The sequence below is a fragment of the Pipistrellus kuhlii genome, unplaced genomic scaffold (genome assembly GCF_014108245.1).
Source record: "Pipistrellus kuhlii isolate mPipKuh1 unplaced genomic scaffold, mPipKuh1.p scaffold_m20_p_39, whole genome shotgun sequence".
NCBI lineage: Eukaryota > Metazoa > Chordata > Mammalia > Chiroptera > Vespertilionidae > Pipistrellus > Pipistrellus kuhlii.
The window spans coordinates 2245612-2265758 of NW_023425539.1; the positions used below are offsets into that span (position 1 = coordinate 2245612).

Genomic DNA, 20147 nt, shown 5'->3' on the forward strand with positions numbered 1-20147 from the left:
CCTCTCATTCACTCCTGACCATCACCCCGTGAGGTGGGATTATCACCCGTTTCACAGATGCAGAAACTGAGGCTCACAGTGAGCACTCTGCCTGGCCACCTGACAGGGGGGGGGGCGGGGAATGGAGCCCGTGTAGTGACGTGTTGAAGGGGAGGCAGACCCAGGTGAAGCCCCACTTGCAGCTGCACAATCCTGGGCGGTCTGAGCCTCGCTGAGCAAGCCTCATCCATCCCACCGTCCACTGCAGTCAGCGGCAGGACCCTCCTCGCAGTGAGAGACTTGTGCTGAGCGGTTGGTCCCGCAGAGAAGCAAACACTCGGCCGGGGAGGCCCCCCTCAGGCATGCGCCCCCGGGAGGTGGGGATGGCGGGAGAGGCTCGGAGGCCCCCCTCCGGGGGAGTGGACAGGACTCCGTTCCTCCCACCCAGCGGCCGCCAGCCTCTGCTCCCTGGTGCACCCACAAATCTGAAAACCATGCGCGCTCTGGCACATTTTAAAATCAACATCTGAATATTTCCAAGGCAAGTTTAAATACTTGCCGGGGATAGGATTTCCAAAGCGATGTAAATATTTACATCTTAAAATAAAGCTGTTACCTCACTCCCCGCAATGTGTGCCGTGAAGCCCGAGCATGTGATCCGGTCCCCACCGCCAGCCGTCCGCGCACAGAGACGCCGCAGCCTCCCGCCCGCCCGCCCGCCCGCCCGCGCGGAAGCCCCCGCCTCGCCCTCCTGAGCGCGTTTCAAGTCTCTGTTCCCAGAGGGTTTTGCCCCTGTTTGTGTTTTTTTTGATGTTAAAGCCTTTTGTTGGCCGCCCTATTCTATTTCACTTCAATAAAAATATCTGTATACACGGACATGAAAAATGTCCTCAGACCACAAGGCTCTGAGTATGCAAAACATATTCTGGGTCAGTTATTATAATAATTAGCAGCAGACAGTGACAATCAGCCACCGCGCTGGAAGCTGTAATGACTTCGGCAGCAGAGGGCCGTTTTGGTGGGCTGGCGTCCCTGAAGCAGGCGGCGAGCGTGTTTCCCGGGTGAGCTCGTGTGTGTACACGAATAGCAGGGTGAGACAGGGTATAACATAAATTCTGTTCATGTTTGGGGGGTCTTTTGTTTTGAAAGATGTAAAGGACAAAGCATCCTGTGCACAGAAAGAAGCAGACGAGGCCTATGTAGTCTTACTGTAGCAACGTTAAGCAATATTAACCTTCTTCCCTTGTTAGCTGCTTTAAATTGCACATTTAGCCTCAGCCAAAATTTATTTTAAACAGCCTCTCAGCTGCCAACTCCCGTCGGTCGTAGAAGACAAAAAAGGGGAAGCCACCAGCCTGGCGACAGGATCTATCACCCAGCCACTGGCCTTTCGTTTTTCACCCCCTGCCCCGGCATTCCAGTGGCTCCTCGGTTGTGCACCCGGAGGCGGCAGGCCCGGGCCATGGCCCCCAGCGAGCCTCAAGCCTCGAGCTCCTTTGCAGAGAGAGAGCTGCTGGTCCAAGGCCCTTCACAAGGGGACGCTTTCGGACAGCAGCACCGATGGGAGCTGAGGACCTGCGGACTGGCTCTCTTGGAACTCCCCCTGCCATGCCGCTCCCGGGAAGTCCCTGCACACCCAGTGACACGCGCAGCGTTTGCACGCCGCTGCTCACCAGGCCTCACACGGAGGAAAGCCATCGGGGCCAACACGGGGTGCCCTGGGCCCTGGGCCTTCCTACAGTCCTTCCTGAACCTTCCTTCCATCACGCAGACGCCAGCTATAAACAGGCACCCAAGCACCTGCTGGGTCTGGGGCCTGCATCGGGGCCAGCTCTGGCCCGGGCCCAGCCTTCTCCCGTCAGTTCCTTGCCTGAAGAAGGGACAGAACGGGGAACAGGAGAGAGGAGAGAGGTGTAGCGAGAACCGAGCACCCCCACGCTCCCCACCACACCTCCCCAAACGCAGGGAAGCGTGCGGGGTTCGCCAGCGGGGCTGCTGCCGAGCTCTCTGTCCCGGAAGGCGTGGGGCCAGGTGTCCTCCTGTGTCACCAAAGGAAGCCCCAAGTTTGGCCTCACTTTCCTGCAGCCTCCCTCCCTGGGACACTTGGTTTTGTCCCAACCCTTCAGCAGCCTTCATCCCGGCCAGAAGGCCGGGTATCCCCTTGGACGCGGGGCCTGGGTCTGCCCCCAGTCCTCTTTGTCCACAGAGGCAGATGCTGGCCTTGGGGCACACGTTCTGGAGTGGCCATCCTATTCACGATGGTCTCTCCAAGCACCAGCATGAACCCCAGCCCAATCCCATGGCCACAGCACCTGGCCACAGTCACCTAAGGTCACTCTGCCGCCCCAGCCTCCCCTGACAGCTGCCAGGGGCCCTCTGCGGGTCCTGCAGTGGGATCGGGACACAGCCCGAGTGGGGAGAGGGTGGGGAGCCCAGATGTTCCCTCTTCACTCAATGGTGTGAACTGGGGCGAGTCACGTGACCTCTCCGAAGCCGTTTCCTTGCGGGGGTGTCTGGGCCTACCTCAGAGGGTTGCTATGGAAAACAGTCACAGCAAATGCTGGCTGGGGAGCATCTCCTGTGAGTCTGGCACCACGCCCAACCCTTTATGTACAGCATCTCCGGGGATCATCCTAACAAGCCCCGGAGGTCTAAGCCTTGGTAGCTGCTCCCATTGTACAGACAGGGACACGGAGGCTTCAAGAGGCAGCGGAGCCAGCCTAGGGCCACACGTCTGCCACGTGAGAGCCGGGGGGCGTAGCCACGTCTCTCGGCTCGTCTGCTCGGCTGACCCTGCACGACCAAGCACCTGGCCTGGCGCCGACACCTCTCGGCGGAGACGGCGGCGGCTGCTGCTGCCACCGCTGTTTGTTTAGGAAGGAGACAGCGGGCTCCTGGCACGTGGACGGGCACCGGGGGCAGACCGGGTGCTGGCAGCGCCCCCAGGACACTGCTCTGCTCCTTCTCTCCCACGGCCTCTGTCCGAGCTGCCAGGTCGCAGCCCTGCATTTCCCCGGGAGCCGCGGAGACGGGAAAAGCAGCTCCCGCTGAGGCCCAGAGCGGAGACGGGAAAAGCAGCTCCCGCTGAGGCCCAGAGCTGGCCCCGCTTCCTCCGAGAGCCTTCCGGGATAGCCCCAGGCCGCAGGCGCCTACCGCTCCCCTGCCCCTTGCACCCAGGCCCCGGCCCCCCGCAGCCTGCCGGCGCCATCGGCAGCTGTTCTGCATGCACCAGCCTGTCCGAGGCCAGGTGAGTTTTACTGCAAGTTGCCGCGCATTCCCCATCCCCTCCACAGGTGCACCCCGGGACCCGGTGCACCCCGCACCCGCTCAGGGAGCCCGCCCAGCCCCTCGGCGCCCCGACAGCGGGCTGTCTCCCAGGAGGCCAGCAGCCTCTAGGAGCCAAGGCTATTTCAGGATGTCATTTCAATGCAGAGAAGGGAGGGCGCAGAGGAGAGGGACATGGCACGTTTTCCAGAGAAATGATGCTGCCTGCATGGCGGGGCTATTTATAACCCCTGGGAAATGCGGGCTCTGCTATTTCCTGATTAGATTAGTGCTGGGGGCGGCGGGGCCGGCCCCTGGGACGGCATGGGGAGGGACACCTGACCGCTCACCCTCCGCCCCACAGAGCAGGCACCGGGGACCTCAGGTCACCCGAGGGAGGGAGGCAGGCAGATGGGGCTGCACAGGGCCAGGCTGGGGAGACCGCAGAGGGCCCGCCTGCACTGTGCAGGAAGTACATACCCAGTGCGGCTCCCCATGGGGCCCGGGCAGGAGGAAGACGGGCCGTAGGACATGCTGGAGAGAGGGGTGACCGAGGGGGCTGTCCACGGCCACTGGGAGCAGCCGAACCCTGGTGAGCCGCCTTCGCATTTGGTCTTGGTCTGAGCACGTCTGCACACCCAGCGTCTCTGCCGGGGAAAACCGGGCAGCCTCGGGGACTGAAATCCGGGAGAGAACCACGAGGGCCCTGCAGCGACACCCCGGGCTCCTGGTGGGAACCCTGCCCCCCCACCCGGGGGCCACAGGCTCGGGGAGGGCGGCAGGAGCGGGCGGCCCCTGACCTCGCTGGGCCTCAGCGGCCTCATGTTCAGGACAGGGAACCCGGGGCCTTGCAGAGGCCTGAGGATCAGTGGGTCCGAGGGCAGGGCGGGTGCTCTGTGCACACCCAGCACCCTCCAGATGGGGGTGTCACCTTCACTTTGGGAACGGCCTCATGGGTCCCCTCTGAGGGGGCTAAGCCCGTTTGTCTCCAGCCTGGGGCAGGTGACCCCAGTGCTGGCCGTCCATGACTCCCCCACCCCCCTTCCCATGCTTGGGATTTCAGCGGCACCAGAGAGTCTGGGGTCCCCATCCTGCTCTCCTGAGTAGGTGACAGAGCCCATGTTCCAGGTCCCTCTGAAGGTGGGCAAGTCTTCCCACTACATCACACGCCTTCAGCCACCCAGCCACCACCCTTCCCCGCCCCTCACATGGGCTACTTCCATCCTTGAGGGGCTGTGGTGGCCCTTCTGTGACAGTACGGCCAGGGGAGGGGGGAGGCACAGGCACAGAGGTGCTCACTGGGTGACGGGCCCAGGCAGACCTACAGGCCTATCCACCAGGGGCCCAGGACTCCACTTCCTGCCCCCCGTCCCTCGATGCTAACCCTCCGTTCCAGCCCCACCGTCACCCCCAGCACAGCCCCTGCCCGGGCCTCTGCACCCTTCCTCCCGCTCCGCACGGCTGTCCCGGGCTCTCCGGCCGGGCCTGCCCCGAGTCCCTCCAAGCCCAGCGCTGTGTTCAGGAGACAAAAACCAAGTGCTCTGAGCAGTAAGGAGTCGGCTGGGCACCGAGAGGCTGTGGCCCTGGGAGGCGGACGGGGCCGAAGGGGAGGCAGAGCCGTGCTTCTGAGGACGCCTGCCAGAGGCGGTGCCGGCTGTGGCCAGGCCCTGAGCGGCGTCCTGTGTGCGGGCCGGCTCCCAGGCCGGGGCCACGGTGGCGGGTCCGGGTTGGCTCTCCCCTGCCTCCTCCGAGTGCGTTCACATGCCCTGGGCTGGGTCCCCGCAGACACCGGAGCCAGCCTGTCGTCGGGACAGACCGCAGGCGTGAGGCCGGGCAGGGCTGGCAACGGGTGGAACGGAGCTGCCAAGAGCCGGCACTCCTCCCGCCGGGGAGGGCACTGCAGGATTCCGCCGACGTGGCAGGGCGGAGCGGAGGGGGTGCCAGGGCCTAGGGCCTAGATCCGGGCCTCCAGCGCCGCGGCTGGGTCAGGGAGACCAGGTTCCGTAAACTCACCGCCTTCCCTGAGCCTGCCTTCCCCCCGCGGCATGCAGGCCGTGCCCGCCAGCCAGGCCCCCTCCCAGGCCAGCGCGCGACAGGCTTGTGCAAGGCCCTGGGGTGGGCCGCTCCCCTCGGCTTGCCTCCCCCACCCCCTGCCCAGCACTCTGACGTTCCCAGGGGCCCACATATGGAAAGGGTTTAGCCGCTCTGAATGAGGCTTTGATGGAAGGCAGGTTAGCCTCACGGCACCCCGTGACCCGCCCTCCCCAGCGCCTTGCGCTCCCGCATCCAGCCTGCCCCTGGCCGGCCGCTCACTGAGCCCCTTGGCCGGGAGCTGCTGCAGATGGACCTCGAACCCGGGCTGCTCTGGGAGACCCCAAGGCCAGCACAGCTCTCCAGAGCCCCGGGCCCTGTCTGTTCGGAGCTGGCCCCCCCGACCGCTGCCTTCCCCGCCGCAGACTTCGCCCCAGAACCAGGCCTCAAACTGACAGCTAGGACACCGCCCCGCCCAGCGCAGGGACACGCTGTGGGCGCAGGGTAACAAGAACGGGGTCACTCGGGAGAAGGAACTGGCCGGGGTCAAAGCAGCACGGAGCAGCCCCCGGCAGACCCGTCTCCAACCGGAAGGGCCCACTTAGAGGTCAAAGTCCGAGGCGAGAGGCCCCGACTGGGCCGCTTCACGCTGGCTGCCGTGGTGAGGCCAAGGCGAGGCCCTCAGGACGGCGGGGCTCAGTGGCCTCCCTCTGAACCGGGGTAAAATCGATGAAAGACCTTTCCTGAGGCTGGCTTCATCCTCCCTTTCCCAGCCAGGAAGGCCCGTCCGCGGGCACAGAGCCTGCTGGTAAGAATGGGAGACACCAGCGAGTCCACGGCCTGTGCCCGCGGACGGGCCTCCAGGGGCCGCTTCCCTGGGCCCCACACACCACAAGGTGCGTGGGCAGGAGCCTGAACCCAGGGCACCCGCCCGAGCCCCAGAGCACCCAGTCAACCAGACAACGGAAGCAGCACAGGTCCCAGCAGGCAGGGCATCCTCCATGCAGGATGCATGATGGCTGGGATCCGGCCTCCTCTGTGTCAGCTCTGAGCCTCCGCTGCCCCACAGGTAAAACAAGCGGCGAATAACAGCCCCTCGTGGATCGTCAGGACCAAGAACAAGGTCTGGTCCTCGGCCCGGGCCCTCAGCATGGCAGTGCCACCGACGGGGCCGCACTCTGTGCTTCCCGCTGCGCCCAGGTTAAAGCCGAACCCCTCGCATGGCCTGCGAGGCCCGGCACAAGCTGGCCCCCGCCCGCTCCGTCCGAGGCCAGCCACACGCTCCCCGCAGCCTCTGCCCGCCTCTGTCCACACCGCGTCACCCGGCCGGCCCTCCTGCCAGGAACGCACTGTCCCCGATCTATCAAGTCCTTCGTGTCCTTTCAACCTTAGCTCAAAATTACCTCCCTAAGCAGGGCCTCTCCATTACTCTCCAACCCATTACCCCGTTTACTTTCTTTGGTTAACCCTCACCCAAGGATATTTTCCCCATTGCTTTCTTGGAGAGTGGAAGGGAGGGAGGGGAAGAGGGGAGAGAGAAAGAGAAAGACAAACATCGACTGGCTGCCTTCCACGCTCATCCTGACTAGGACTGGGGCGTGAACCTGCCACCCAGGTGCGCGCCCACGCCTGGGAATCGAACCCGAGACCCTTAAGTGTGCAGGCTGATGCTCTGACCACTGAGAGGCACAGTCAGGGCTTGAAATCTCACTCGCTGCCCGACTCCTATGGAGAGAACGTTCCATGAGAGTAAGGCCGCTCTGCCTGGGCCAACACTTGGAGGTGCCCCATCAATACTCAGGGACTAAATGAACTCCCTGGGAGGCGGGGGATGGAGAAAACGCTTCCCACCAGGAATCCTTCAGGCCGCGGTCAAGAAGGCCCCCATCCCGGCTCCCCTCTCTTCTCCGTGCCAGCCGAGGGCTGGCCTGGGCCCAGGAGCAGCCCGCGGCCTCTCCCGCCCGCCTTCCCCAGGGTGCTGAGAGCTGAAGGCTCAGGAAGAGGAATCTTGAGCCGTGGCCAAGACCGGCATGTGAACTGGGTCTAGGCGATCACCCCGCACAGCCCCTGCCTTCTACCGATGCCAGGGAACTGCAGAGGTGGGGCGTTTGCCCAAGGCCATGTGCCCGGGGAAGATGGTGCCACACCAGCCTGGGGGGCGGGAGCTCTCCGAGGAGGAGCCCGGGGGAAGGGAGCCGTGGCTGTCACTGCTGGGCCCTCACATCGGCGGCACCGACCTGGGTGGTCACTGTCCAGGGCAGTGGCCGTCCCAGCTTCTCTCCCGGCCGCAGCAGGACCAGGGGACTCGCTGTGGGGTGACGGGCCCTCCGGCCTCTCTGCAGGAGAATCCCAAAGGGCGGCTTCTGTGGCCGCCGTCACCGCCCTAGGCCCCATCCTGGGGGACCACAGACAGTGGGGCCTAGGCTAAGGCAGTGGTCGGCAAACTGCGGCTCTTTGGCCCCTTGAGTGTGGCTCTTCCACAGAATACCATGGCCTGGGCGAGTCTAGGTTGAAGAAGTGGCGTTAGAAGTTCACGTTGAAAAAATGTGGCTCTCCAAAGAAATGTCAATCGTTGTCCTGTTGACATTTGGCTCTGTGGACGAATGGGTTTGCCGACAACTGGGATAAGGCTTGCTGGGCTCCAGATCCAGGACTGCCTCTGGTTTCCTCCCAGGCCTAGCAGGAGTTCTAGGGACATGGGCATGTGTTCCCAGAACTCAGCACCTGCTGACCAGCTCCCAACCACCTGGGCAGCCTGCAAGGCCTCTTGGCAGAGGGCTTGCCACTGCCCGGCAACCCCCCCACCCAGCACCTGCAGACGTTTCTGGGCTCTTTCCAAAATGGCCGCCCTCCCGGGGCCTCCCTGCCCCTGGCTCTCCTGCAGCACTGGCTCCGGCAGCCCTGGCCTTCCAGGAACCACCTTGGCTGGCAGGCTCAGCTCCCGCTGGCCAGGGCCATCTGAACGCCGGGGCACCGAGCCCAGCGTGGCCGCCCGGCCAGGCCGGTGGGTCACGGGGACACCCGGGACGCCAGCGGCTCCTCTAACCTGCAGGTGCCAACAAGCAGCACCCGCCCGGCTCACTCAGAGCAAGCAGGGGCCCTCTCAGAAAGGCACACAGCGTGTGGGTCTGCTCGGCTCCGAGTCTGGTTCTCGGAGTCCAGGGCGCCTGCCCTGCGGAAGGAAGCACACGGGCCTCTCGGGAGCCGGCCTGGAGGAGGAGCGGGAGCACTGGGGTCAGGAGGCCACCACGTGACCCTAGGAGTAAGGGCCTGTCTCTGGGGAGTCAGAAAGTGCTGTGAGAAGCAGAGGGACGCAGGAATGCAGGGGTCACGCCGGCCCCTCCGCCCTCCAGCCGGCCCACAGGGAGGCCCCGGAGATGATGAGCGGCTGCGAGGCCCCCCAGGCCCGGGGAGCACCCCTGTGCCCTGCTGACAGTGGAGGGAGCACTCGGGGTGGGTGGGCAGGTGCACGGTGAAGACTAGGGTGCAGGTCCCTTCCCTTTAGCCCGCAAGGTGGAGAGGGGTGAGGCCAGGGGGACGGGTCAGGGCCAAGCAGTGGGCAGCAGGGCAGAGACAGATGTCTGTTCTATAAGGTTTCAAGATCGTTCTTTTTTATTTTATTTTATTGATTTTTAGAGAGAGGAAGGGAGAGAAAGAGAAACATCAATGAGAGAGATTGGCTACCTCCTGCAACACCTCCTACTGGGAATCAAGCCCGCAACCAGGCATATGCCCTTGACTGGACTCGAACCCTGGACCCTTCAGTCCGTAGGCCGACGCTCTATCCACTGAGCCAAACCAGCTAGGGCTCAAGATGTTTCTTTTTTTTTTCTTTAAATATATTTTATTGATTTTGTACAGAGAGGAAGGGAGATAGAGAGTTAGAAACATCGATGAGAGAGAGTCATCGATCAGCTGCCTCTTGCGCACCCCCTACTGGGGATATGCCCGCAACCAAGGTACATGCCCTTGACCGGAATCGAACCCCGGACCTTTCAGTCCCCAAGCCGACGCTCTATCCATTGAGCCAAACCCGGGTCATGAAACAAAGTCAGAGAGCTCACAACACAGCTATGCCATACCCAGCCCCCTCGCCCCCTCCATGGCCCGTGAGCTGCCCTGTGGTGGCAGTCAAGAAGGTAAAGAGAGGACCCCCCTGAGCCCGAAGGGTCCCGATGGCTCCTCAGCCTGCCCTTCCTCAGTGACCCCTCTGACCCTCCCTAGAAGCAGAGGGGAACAAGCCCCATCACAGAGCAGGCGAGCTCAGCAAACCCTCCGTGCCTCACCGGCCTCCAGCTCCAGAGAGAAGCTCCGTGGAGGAGGGAGTTCTCAGACCGCATGGCGACCCCTCAACGCAGACAAGGTCACCAGGAGCCCACCTCCACTCTCCCCACCCCCCTGGACCCTGCCAGTTCCGCCCGACTCCCCACCTCCAGCTGGTATTGGCCTGGCTTCGGGGCAGCGATGGGGCCTGGATTTCCATAGGAACCCCCAGACAAATGCCCTCCCTGGGCCCTCCAGCCCTCTGTGGCCCCACAAGGACACTGCAGGGGCCGGGGTTTGCCCCTCTCCCTCCAGAGTGCCCCCTCCGGAGCAGGCAGGGTGGGAGGAGGGACAGGCACGGAGCCTGGTCTCCTGGAGTGTGATTTGGAGCAAATTAAAAAAAGAAAAAGGAGAAATGCGAGGTTAAAACGCCAAGAGGACTGGCAGAACCCACAAACCCAAATGCCACGTGTCTCCTCTGTGAAACGCTTGCACAACAAACCAACTGCCAAGCCAGAGGTCGGAGGGAGGCTTCGGCCCCAGCACTCCCTTTGGGAATAAGAACGACCCAGCCAAGGCCCCCGGGGCCAAAGGAGAGCCTGTGAGCGGGCCCTGAGCAGACTCCCCGGGCCAGAGGCCTCACAGGAGAATCCTGGGACTTTTCCACCTGAACCGAGCCTCCAGCCCCAGCACGGCGTCCGCAGATGAGTCACAGCTCCCCCTCCTCCCCCGGACTCCTCCAGCCTTTCATCTCTGGTTAAATGGGAGCAGGAGGCCACAGGTGACTGGGGCATCCACCACATCAAGTCCTTAGTGCCAAGGCACTGAGGCGGTCCCTCCTGCCAGGCTGGGCAGTACGTGGTACCCTTTCCCCACCCACCTAAGCTGCTTCCTGACCTAAAAAATAAATTAAAAAAAAATAGGCGAATGCAGCTGGGGAGGGAAGTGGGCAGAGGGCCTGGGTCCCCAAGAAGGCCTGCCCAGCCCTCCGCCCGGGCACAGCAGGGCCAATGAGTGTTCCTGAGGCCGTGGTGCAGACCCTGTGCCTGTGACACTGGCAGACGGAGCCACACAACATGGGCTAGGAGACTGAACTGCCCACCACACAGCATCCAGCGCCAGAGCCCCCCGCAGTGGCACTGATGCCAATCCGCTCAGCAGCCCAGGCCCGGCCGGCCCGCCACTCTCACCCCCGAGAGCACCACGAGCCCTCAGCCCTCAGGCGCCCCCAGAGGCAGAGCCCGCCGAAGGGTTCCCCAAGGGGCCTCGCACGCACAGGGAGGGAATAAAAAGTCTGGGCAACGTGTGGGGTTTTAGGGTTTAAAGTTGCTCCCTCCCCCCCAGGCGCCTCCCTGAAGGTGCAGGCGCCTCGGGAGGGCTCCGTGTGGCGGGCACGGTGCCAGGCTCCCGCCGGGTCAGTTTCTTGCCAGCCTCGAGGTTTGTGACTGGACGGGGAGCTCTGGGCCGCTATCTGCTGGCCTCAGCAGGGCTTGGGGAGAAGGGGCGCCGGGGGGTGGCTCCGGGCTGCCGGGCACAGACAGCTGCCTCAGCACAGAGGCCAGCGGGGATCTGCCAGCCTGGTCCCCGGGAGCCTGAAGGTGACCCAGCGCCCAGTGCAGGACAACAGCTCAGGTTGCTGCCCGGCCCAGCACTTTCCAGGACTGATGTCACTCTGGGAGGCCAACGTGCCCCACTGGCAGGGGAGAAACCAGGCCAGGAGCCAGGGGGCACTTCCTCTCGGCAGGTGCCAGAAGCCTCGGCTGGCTGGCAGCGAGGGCTTTGCAGAGGGCCCCCTTCTGAGCCAGGAGAGCTTGCAAACCCCCGTCGGCCGCTCGGACCAGCCGAAGCCTCCCTGTGGCTGCCCTGAGGGCCTGGCTCTGGCCACCAGGACACCTTGCTCAGGCGGTTCATCTGTCTGCAGCTATCAAGCGCTTACTGTGTGCTGGGGCCTGGGGCTGGCTCTCCTTCGGGCGCCCGATGCCAGGGCCCGAAGCCAGCCCCGAGGCAGCCTGCCCAGCTGCAGACAGTCAGCTTCTATCTCGACTTTAATCCCTACTCAGGTCTGGGGCTGCAAGCAGGACGGGCAGTCTTCCCTGGCACGGCCTGCTCTGAGCTGCCCGTTGGGTCAGGAACCCCTGGCACAGGGACCGAGTTGCCTGGTGCCTGGCTGGCCCTGGGCCAGCAGTCAGCGGGGTGGTCCCTGAGGAGGCAGGCAGCCTATGGACCCCAGACTCAGCAGCGCCTCTGCCTTCCCCCCCACATCCCTCCCCCCTGATGGGCAAGGATGCCACAGTCCCATACAAAGAGGCCTCCCTCGGCCAATGGCATTGAGGGGCCTGTCAGTGCCCCCTCGGCACAGGGGTAGCCAGTAATGTCCGCTGCGTACAGAGGGTTAGGGTCTTGGATGAACACCATGGGGGACACTGGTGCCCAGGAACCCCTTGCCCAGTCTGTTCACATTCCCGGAATCAGAAAGGCGCCCGGCAACCCTCTCCCGCGGGTGCCAACCCCCCTTCCCCAAGGCAGAGGAGGCAGCCAGGGTCAGCGGCAGGGGTAGCCACCGGCATTCATCACCCAGCTCAGGCCCCAGAGAGCAGCCCCAAAGCAGCCCCCAGCTCTGCCCCAGGACTCCTCCGTCAGGCAGGTGCTGGGGTGGGGCGCCACAAGGAGGGGCAGAGCGGCCGGCACCCCCAGGGGCCCCAGCACACCCTTCCTCCTCCCACCCACCCCCAGCTCTGCCCCAGGACTCCTCCGTCAGGCAGGTGCTGGGGTGGGGCGCCACAAGGAGGGGCAGAGCGGCCGGCACCCCCAGGGGCCCCAGCACCCCGCCCTCTCCCGGTCCCTCCAGTCCACCCCCTCCGGTCCCGGTCCCAGTCCCCCACTGACCGGCACCTTCTGGCGGAGCAGCTTGCTGCGCACGCGGCCCCAGAGCCGGGCGCCCGTGTTGGGGGGCCGCTTGCTCCCCGGCTCCTCCAGCGGCTCCAGGCAGCAGCGCTGCAGCGGCTCGCACACCGCCTTCAGGCTGCAGTCGGGCTGGGGCAGGACGTCGGTCATGCCGGCCGGCGGCCGCAGACGGCGGGCGCGGACAGCGGCTCGGGCTCCGGGGCGCGGAGAGCGCAGCGCGATGGGAGCGTCCGCGTCCGCGTCCGCGTGCCGAGCGCTCAGCCCCGGCGGCCGCGCAGTCACTGGAGCGGGGCCCGGGAGCGCATGGTGCGAGGCGAGGCTTTCTCCTCCCCGTCCCTCCTCCCTCCCGGAGAGGAGCCGCCGCTGGGGAGCCCCGCTGGGGGCCCTCTGCTCGCCTCCCGGGTCCGGTCCGAGCACCCGAGTGCGGGAGCGCGCGCGCCACAGCCCGGCCGGAGGGAGCAGCGGCCGGGGGAGTCCCGCCTCCCCCGAGGAAGTGACTCAGGCGCTGGGGGCTGCCCCCTCCGAAAACCCAACCTCCCGGCTTTAACTCCTGGCAGGCCGGGCTCCTCCTCACCCACCCTGCCTGCCTCTCCCGCTCCAGCCCCTGCTAAATAAAGTTTGACAAGCCGCTAAACACTGGGTCCCGGTTAACCCCTTCCCCGCCGGGCTGCTCCTGGGCCCGGAGGTGAGGGGGCCTGGGCGGGGGCCCGGAGGGGTGAGCCAGTGTTGGCCATCAAGAGCGGCTCTTTGTCCTGGAAAAGGAGCTGTGGCCCTGGAGGTCTGCATCCTTACCCCCAACTCCTGCCACAGGTGCCCCCTCAAACAGGGCCGGACAGGCATGTGCCAGCAGCCAACCTCTTGAGGAGAGAACGTGACGCATAAGGAGGGTCCCTAAGTGGGGAGGGAGGACTCTGTGGGCCCTCTCCTTGGACACGAGCACAAGCCCAGGGTGACACTGGCCTCAGGCGCTCCTCCCATGGCCGCCCTTAACCACCAGGCCTGTGCCCGGGGCCAGAGAACCCCGGAAAAGGCGTGTGCTGTGAGGGGCGCCCGCGGCTCTGTCTGTGCCGGTGCCGTGGGCGCTAGTGATGTCCGGCCTTGCTTCTGGCCATCAGGTCGGTGAGTGTTTAGCCGAAGAGGGAGAAGGGATTTCGCACGGTGGCCACACAAAGGGGATCGTTGGAAAAACTTCCCGTGCACGTTTTCCAGAGGGAGGAGAAGGGCCTGAGCTCAGAATGACCGGGGCACAAACCCAGAGGCGTCCAGGCCGTTGCGCCAGGGCAGCGCTAGGCCAGGGTCGGAAGGAACCCCGTGTTTTCATGGCGCCAACCATGAGCTGGGTCCCATGCAAGGGGCTGCCAGGTATCTGAGTGCATGAGGTCTCAGGCCTTCTGTGATGTTGGTGCTCTCATTCCGGTTTAGTATCAAGGAGACGGGGAGGGGGGGGGTTAGAGGGGGCTCAGGGAGGTAACGTTCCCCTGGGAGGCCATGCGGCTTTGGCCGGAGTGCTCACGGCCACTGTGTCTCACTGAGAGGCGGCTGGTTTTTGGATTCAGGAAGAAGAGCTGAGCCAGGGCGTTTCGTGGTTTCCCCCGGGTGGGCGGGCGGGCGGGCGGGCGGGCGGGCGGGTCAGGGCACAGAACCAGCCCTCGGCCTCTGGGACGCTCCTGCTGGGCCTCCACCAGCACACGGGCCGAGGTTTACCACCAGAGCCCGCGGTGCCTGTGGAGACGGCAGAGAGCCAACCCGGTCATGACGAGCGGCCCTTTACTGAGAATGGCCTCTGCCACCGTCACCACGCTGCCCTGCGCCTGGGTCAGCTCGCTCAGTGCTCCCCCAGCCTCAGTCAGTACCGGCGCTCCCGTTTTCCACGCCAGGAGAAGCTGAGCCACGGGTCCGAGGTCTGGCTGACCTCACCACTGTGACTGCCCTATGGCAGGACCTGGTCCTGCACTGGCTTCTGCCTGGCCGGTGGAGGCAGGGTCCTGGGCCCCGTTGGGCTCGGGGTAAGGTGGGAGAGGGACCTCCGGGGCACCCAGGCCAGCCCCATCTCCCCCAGCCCTCCACGCTCCACGCTCCACGCCGCTTCTGCACAGGGCAGACGGGCCAGGCTGCCAGGCTGCCCAGAGCCTCTCCACACCCGAACTCAAGGTGCCTTAAGCCACCACAGCTAAGCGGGCTGAGCCCCACGGCCTTTCCCGCACCCCGAGGGTGAGGGGAAGAGCCCCACAGAGGCAGCCACACCCCCGAGTCTCCCTCCCTGCCCCACCCCTCACCTGCCTCTCCCAGGCCACCTGGGTGCCAGGCAGCTTCCTCACCCCCTCTGCCCCCAGAAAGAATTCACCCATTTCTGCAGCCTCACTTCTTCATCCCATTCTTTTCATTCAAGAGGCCCTGACTGAAGGTCTAGGTGCCCAAGCCTGGGGCAGGGGCTGTGGAATCACAGAAATTAATAAAATTAAAAAAAACCTGCACGTGACAATGCTCGCAGCCCGAGAGAGGAGAGGAGACACGGGCTTACCTAGCTCTCAGAAGGAGGCAGAGAGGCACCCGGGCACTTGGTACCTTAATTGCACATCTCTCCTTACATCTTTGCACATCTTTGCCCTCAAGAAACCCAGTCTCACGCTGTAAGAACAGCACAGATGACGGGCCATGAACGTCTAGGGAAAGGCGAGAGAATGTCTAGCCAGAAGGAATCAGGGAAGGCTCTCTGGAGGAGGAGGGGCTGAGTGGCTTGAACCGTCGTGGGAAAAGGCCCCCTGGCCCGAGCTTTACTCTGTGTCCCTCAGCTAACGCGCAGCTGCCGGTTGTGTAACTGCCGACCACAGTCACCTGCGGCAGACACGGTCAGCGCGTGGCACCTCCGGCTGGCAAACTTCAGAAACGGCCCCTCACTGGCCTTCTGAGGCCTCTTCCCTCTATTTGGGTCACATTTCCCAGGATGCAGTTTGGGGGAGGCCGTACAGGGTGTGCCTGCCTCCCCATCTGCAGGTGTGTGGGAGAAGGGGGACAGACTAGATCCTGTTCCCAAAGCTCTTTGCCTGTCTGTCTTTGGAACCCCAGGCTCAACACTTGTCTGGGGAAGGCCAGTCCTGATTGGATGAAAGATGGCCAACTCGTCTCCATGGTGACATAAGCGCCTCGGCAGATGGGTAGCTGTCAGGAGGCTGTTCCCTGGAGCTGCCTGTCTTTCCCTTCCTCCCCTGGGGGCCAGGAGCTCGCTCTCCCCCAGGCCTGACTCAGCCCTTCCTGGAGTCGATGGTCTCGGAGCAGAGGCAATGGGGAGGGTGGGTTTGTTCAAGACAAATGTGCCCAGCAAGTTCCTCAAAAGCAGCAGTCCGAGTTCTGGTCCCTCCGGCCCACCAGGGACCCTTCCTCATCTCTGCTGAATGGGCTGGGCTTGGGCTGTCCTGGCCACCCAGGAAGTGACCTCATCCCCTCTCCCCTCTCTGCACCCCTCCCATCCGGCCACACCTGGCAGGCCCCGCCTCCGAGGACATGCAAGGGCCCCGTCCGCATAAACAGAGCCTGGGCAGGAAGGCCCACGCGAACAGATGTCACTGCCTTTGGAATTAAAAACATTCCCAGCCGACGGTCCAGTCCTCTCCCGCCTCCTTCGCGGGCTCTCTGCCCGAGGAACCGGAGGGGCTGTGCCCCAGGAGAGGCAGGCAGGACCCCGGGTCTTCCCCAGGGAGGGTATACACCTGGGATGGCCGGGACCGGCCACCCAGCGCAGCTGTGGCAGGTAAAATCAGGCTCACGTGGTCAGCAGGGGCATCACGGGAATAAAAAAGGTCAGCAGGGAAGATGTGCAGCCTCAGACGTGTGGGTGGCAGAGGCGGGGATTGCCACCGGGCTGCCGGGGGACAGCTGGGGGTGGGGACCGCTTCCAGACCCATCCTCCCGCCAGCGAACACAGAGGGAAGGCTCTTCCTCAGAACCGCCTCCTTCCTGCTGGAATGACTTCATCCTCCCTCGGGCCCAGACCAGAGCCCTGATTCTCTGTCCCTGCCCCCGGTCAAATGACACTGAGCCCAGGGAAAGGGGTTTCTGAGCCACCAGCGAGGGCAAGGCCACAGGCACCCCAGTGAGGGTGGTCATGGGGGAAGGGAGCTGGGGGCCGGGCAGCCTGGGATCGCGCTGAGGATGAGCACTGGGAGGGATGAGGTTGGGGTCCGCCTGCGTGGAGCAGGCCCCGAGGGAGCAGGGCTGGGGGGACAGGCGGTGGCGGAGGGCAAAGTGGGTCAGAGGCTGCGAGGGCTGCAGAGGGGGGGCCCACGGTGGTTCCTGCCCGGAGACCAGCTCGGAGTCCACGCTGAGACAACAGCGGGGCGGCAGGCGGAGCAGGAGCGCCCAGAGGAACCGGACTGTAAGCTCCAGGTGAGCAGAAGGCGGCCGGCCACCAGGGAGCCTGGGCACAGTCCTGCCGGCCGGCCCCTGAGGGCCGGGCAGCTGCGTCCTCCCTCAGGGCTCCGTTTCCACGCCTGGTGTCCGACCAGAAGCTCAAAGCAAACAGTCATCCTTCCTTTTTGTTAAAGCAAAAGACACACCCCACCTTTCTTTCCAAATGAAATCACACGCCAAAGCCTCCCTGCCTCCCAACCAGGTAAGCGCAGGGGCCCCTGGCTGGAGCGGGGGATGGAGCCCCGTCTGCTCACCTCCTCTGCCCACGCCCGGCCCTGGGGGAGCTGCCGTGCCTCCCAGTGGTCCCCAGCTCTGCAGGCGGACTCTGGGACCAGGGCCCTCCACCCAGGGGGTGGACCCTGCGCGTTTCCGGCGGACGGTTCTCACGAGAACCGCTGTCCCTCTGACCACGGCCATTGGCCACCAGGTCCCTCGGGGGCAGTGGGTGTGAGGGCTGGGAAGCTCAGGGGCTTTTCAGAGGACACTTCCGGTCAGAGTCCCGGGCGAAACGCATGCCTCATCTCCACTGCTCTCTCTGCCCGGCTGGTGTGAGCCCCCTCAGCGGCCTTATCGTGGGACGACACCTATCGCATCAGGTCAGCCCGGAGGCCAGCCCTTCCCCACCGTGCCCCCTGCCCACACCCCCGGTGCCACAGCAAAGGCTGGCAGCAGCGTGGGGCCACGGCAGACTCTGAGGCCCCACAGTGAGGAGCTGGCAGAGCCCAGGTAAGGTGTGCCCTCGGGCATTCATGCCCAGCCTCAGCCCTCGGCTGGGAAAATCCCTTCAATTCCTCTGCTAAGTCCTTTTCTCAAAGGTTTTTTTTTTTTAAATCTCAGGTGGGGACCAGTCTGGTTTCTAGGAGGGTGAGCAGTCTGCCAGGGGCGGTCACCCGTGCGACTCGTGTCATACGCAGGCTCGAGAGGACGCCCTTGAAGAGGTCACCCGAGGCCGCCCTGCCGTCAGTGTGGAGCTGGGATGCATGGGGAGCCCGGAGCTGAGGCCTGTGCCCCTCCGGTGATTCGGAGAGGCTGCGTGCTCTCAGCCTGAATGAATCATCCCCCGGGTGCTCCTGGGCCGGCCTCTCCACCTGCCACCTACCCCTCAGAGGTGGGAGGTGGGGGGCAGGGTAAAGCCGGCCTGCCAGTGGCGTTCCCAAACGGGGCAGGAGGGGGAGAGGGAGCCGGAGCCCCCATCTGCTTCCTATTGAATGCTTCCTGCCTGCAGAGCCCACTGGGCAGAGTCCGGCTCCCCAAATCAGGAACACCTGGGCGGGGCGCGGAGCAGGAGGAGGGGGGGTGGCGCTCCGGTGTGGGTTTGCTAAAGGCTCTGGAGAGCAGGAGGGCTCCCTCGCCCTAGGGACCTGGCTCTCCCCCAGCCCGCTGCGAGCCTCCAGACCTGCCTTGAAGAGTGACAGCAGGTGGGCTGCCGAGAACAAATGGCCTGAAGCAGCTGGGGTGGGCGGGGCCGGGCAGGACAATGGCTCCAGTCACCAGGCCCTGGGGGAGGCAGTGTCTGGGACTGGCAGGGGAACAGTCGGCTGGAGCATCCTTCCCCTTCCCCTTCCCCTTCCCCGTGGCCTCTGGGCCTGCACCCTGGCGGTGGCAGGAACCACGTGGGCCCCTCGGAGAGCAGCCGGGATGTAAAGCACGAATCCCAGAGGCAGCCACTCCCCTGGCAGTGCACATCTGGCCCAGGCTGGGGCAGGGGAGGGGTCCATCCACCAGGGAAGAGGCTGGAGAGTCCCAGCCAGCATGGCCGCTCCGGTGTGTGGGCAGGGGGCTGCCTGGGCCGGGAGGTGCACTGCCAGGGCCGGGAGCTCGGGGAAGCCCCGTAGGCCACGGCTTTCTCCCCGCTGCTCCCCCAGCGCATCCCAGGCAAACGCAGGCCGCTCCGGGCCAGCTGTGGTAGGGTGGCCTGCAGGACCATGGGAGAAGGCACCCAGGACCCACAAGGCCTGTCCCGCTCCAGGGAAGGGAGGGAGCCCCTGGTGGTACCGGCGGCACCCAGAGCTGGACGGGGCTCCAGGTCAGGCCGGCCCGCGCCCAGAGCATGGCTCCTGGGGCGATGAAGGGGACACACTTGACCCTCCCACGGGGGCAGCCGACCCCTGAGGGGCCGGAGGGAGGTCCTGGAGTGGGGAAGCCACTGAGTCCTGCCCTGGCCTGGCTCGCTCTGCTCTCCTGGCTCTGCAGAGTAATTGAAACCAGAAGCAGCCCCCGCCGACAATGGCCCCTTGTTCCCAGCTCCTCGCGCTCTGCTCCGGGACTGTCTGCACCACCGAGCTGAGCTGCTCCACGCGGGCCGGCCTGAGCCGCTCAGCCCGGGAGGCGAGGCAGGGAAAACCTGGGCCGGCAGGCAAGGGGGGGCCCTGACCTTGACCTCCCTGCCTACGCCGATGTCAGTCCGTCAAAGCTGTGACTCTTAGGAAAACAGATGTGACCTTAACCAAAGGCCCAAACACAGGGGTCCCCTGCAGGTAACAGCCTTTGGGGGAGAGGGGCTGCTTCCCTGCAGGAAGTAGAAGACGGGGTACCTGGCCCTGCCACCTGTCCAGAGGTCATCATTAGACGCGTACTGACCGTGCTGGGCCTGTGCCACGGGCCTCCTGACGTTCACATTCGACACTCACCCGAGCCCATTCTGCAGCCGAGGAAACTGAGGCTCAGAGGGGGGGAGGGTAACGTATCCCGTTCTCCCAGCTAATGAAGGGAGAAAACTGAACTCTCCACCGTCTGGCCTCAAAGCCGCGTCAACACCGGCCGAGCGACCGGAATCCTCGTTTCCCTTACTCCACGGGGAGGTCCCATCCGCTCTCCGTCCCCGCAGCCCAGCGCCTCCGCCACACGCCAGGACGCAGAAAAGGCCGCATAAATGAGCGCCCGGCTCTGTCAGGGACGTGCACCCTCTGGGCCTCACCACGAGCTGGCGATGAAGCAGAGCGGGAACCACGGTGCCCATGTACAGGCGGAGAAACTGAGGCCCCCGGAGGTCAAGGCACCTTGACTCAGTCTTCTGACCCTCAGCCCCGTGCTCTTCCCACAGCAGCGTCAGGATTACCACACTCACCACATCCAAACCCCTGCCGGAGGGGGGCCAGGGGGGCTGAGGAGAGGGGGGTCCCGGAGCTCGGTGCCTGGGGGGGACGGTGGGGCGCACGGTTTTCCACAGCCAGAAGCGAATGCTGCCCCTGGCGCTCTGGGGCCCTGGGGCCCTGCTCTCTTGCGACAGCTGGAGAGGGCTGAGCAGCTGGGAGCTGGTTGGGGGAGGCGGGGACACCCCCGGGTCTGGAGAGAAGGTC

At 64.8% G+C, this 20147-nt stretch overlaps 1 protein-coding gene across 5 annotated transcripts in view; it reads right to left on the reverse strand.

The window, feature by feature from the left end:
• The window catches only part of ABR (ABR activator of RhoGEF and GTPase), a 185348-nt gene that overhangs the window by 9105 nt on the left and 156096 nt on the right, over positions 1-20147 (reverse strand). Inside the window, exon 1 of one of the 5 annotated variants that reach the window (XM_036408491.2) lies at positions 12430-12876. The exons of the other annotated variants lie outside the window; for them this stretch is intronic. Coding sequence (XP_036264384.1) covers positions 12430-12591 — 162 coding nt within the window. The 5' untranslated portion in view covers positions 12592-12876. Of the gene's footprint in view, positions 1-12429; positions 12877-20147 lie in introns of those variants that run through there. 5 annotated transcript variants of the gene reach the window in all.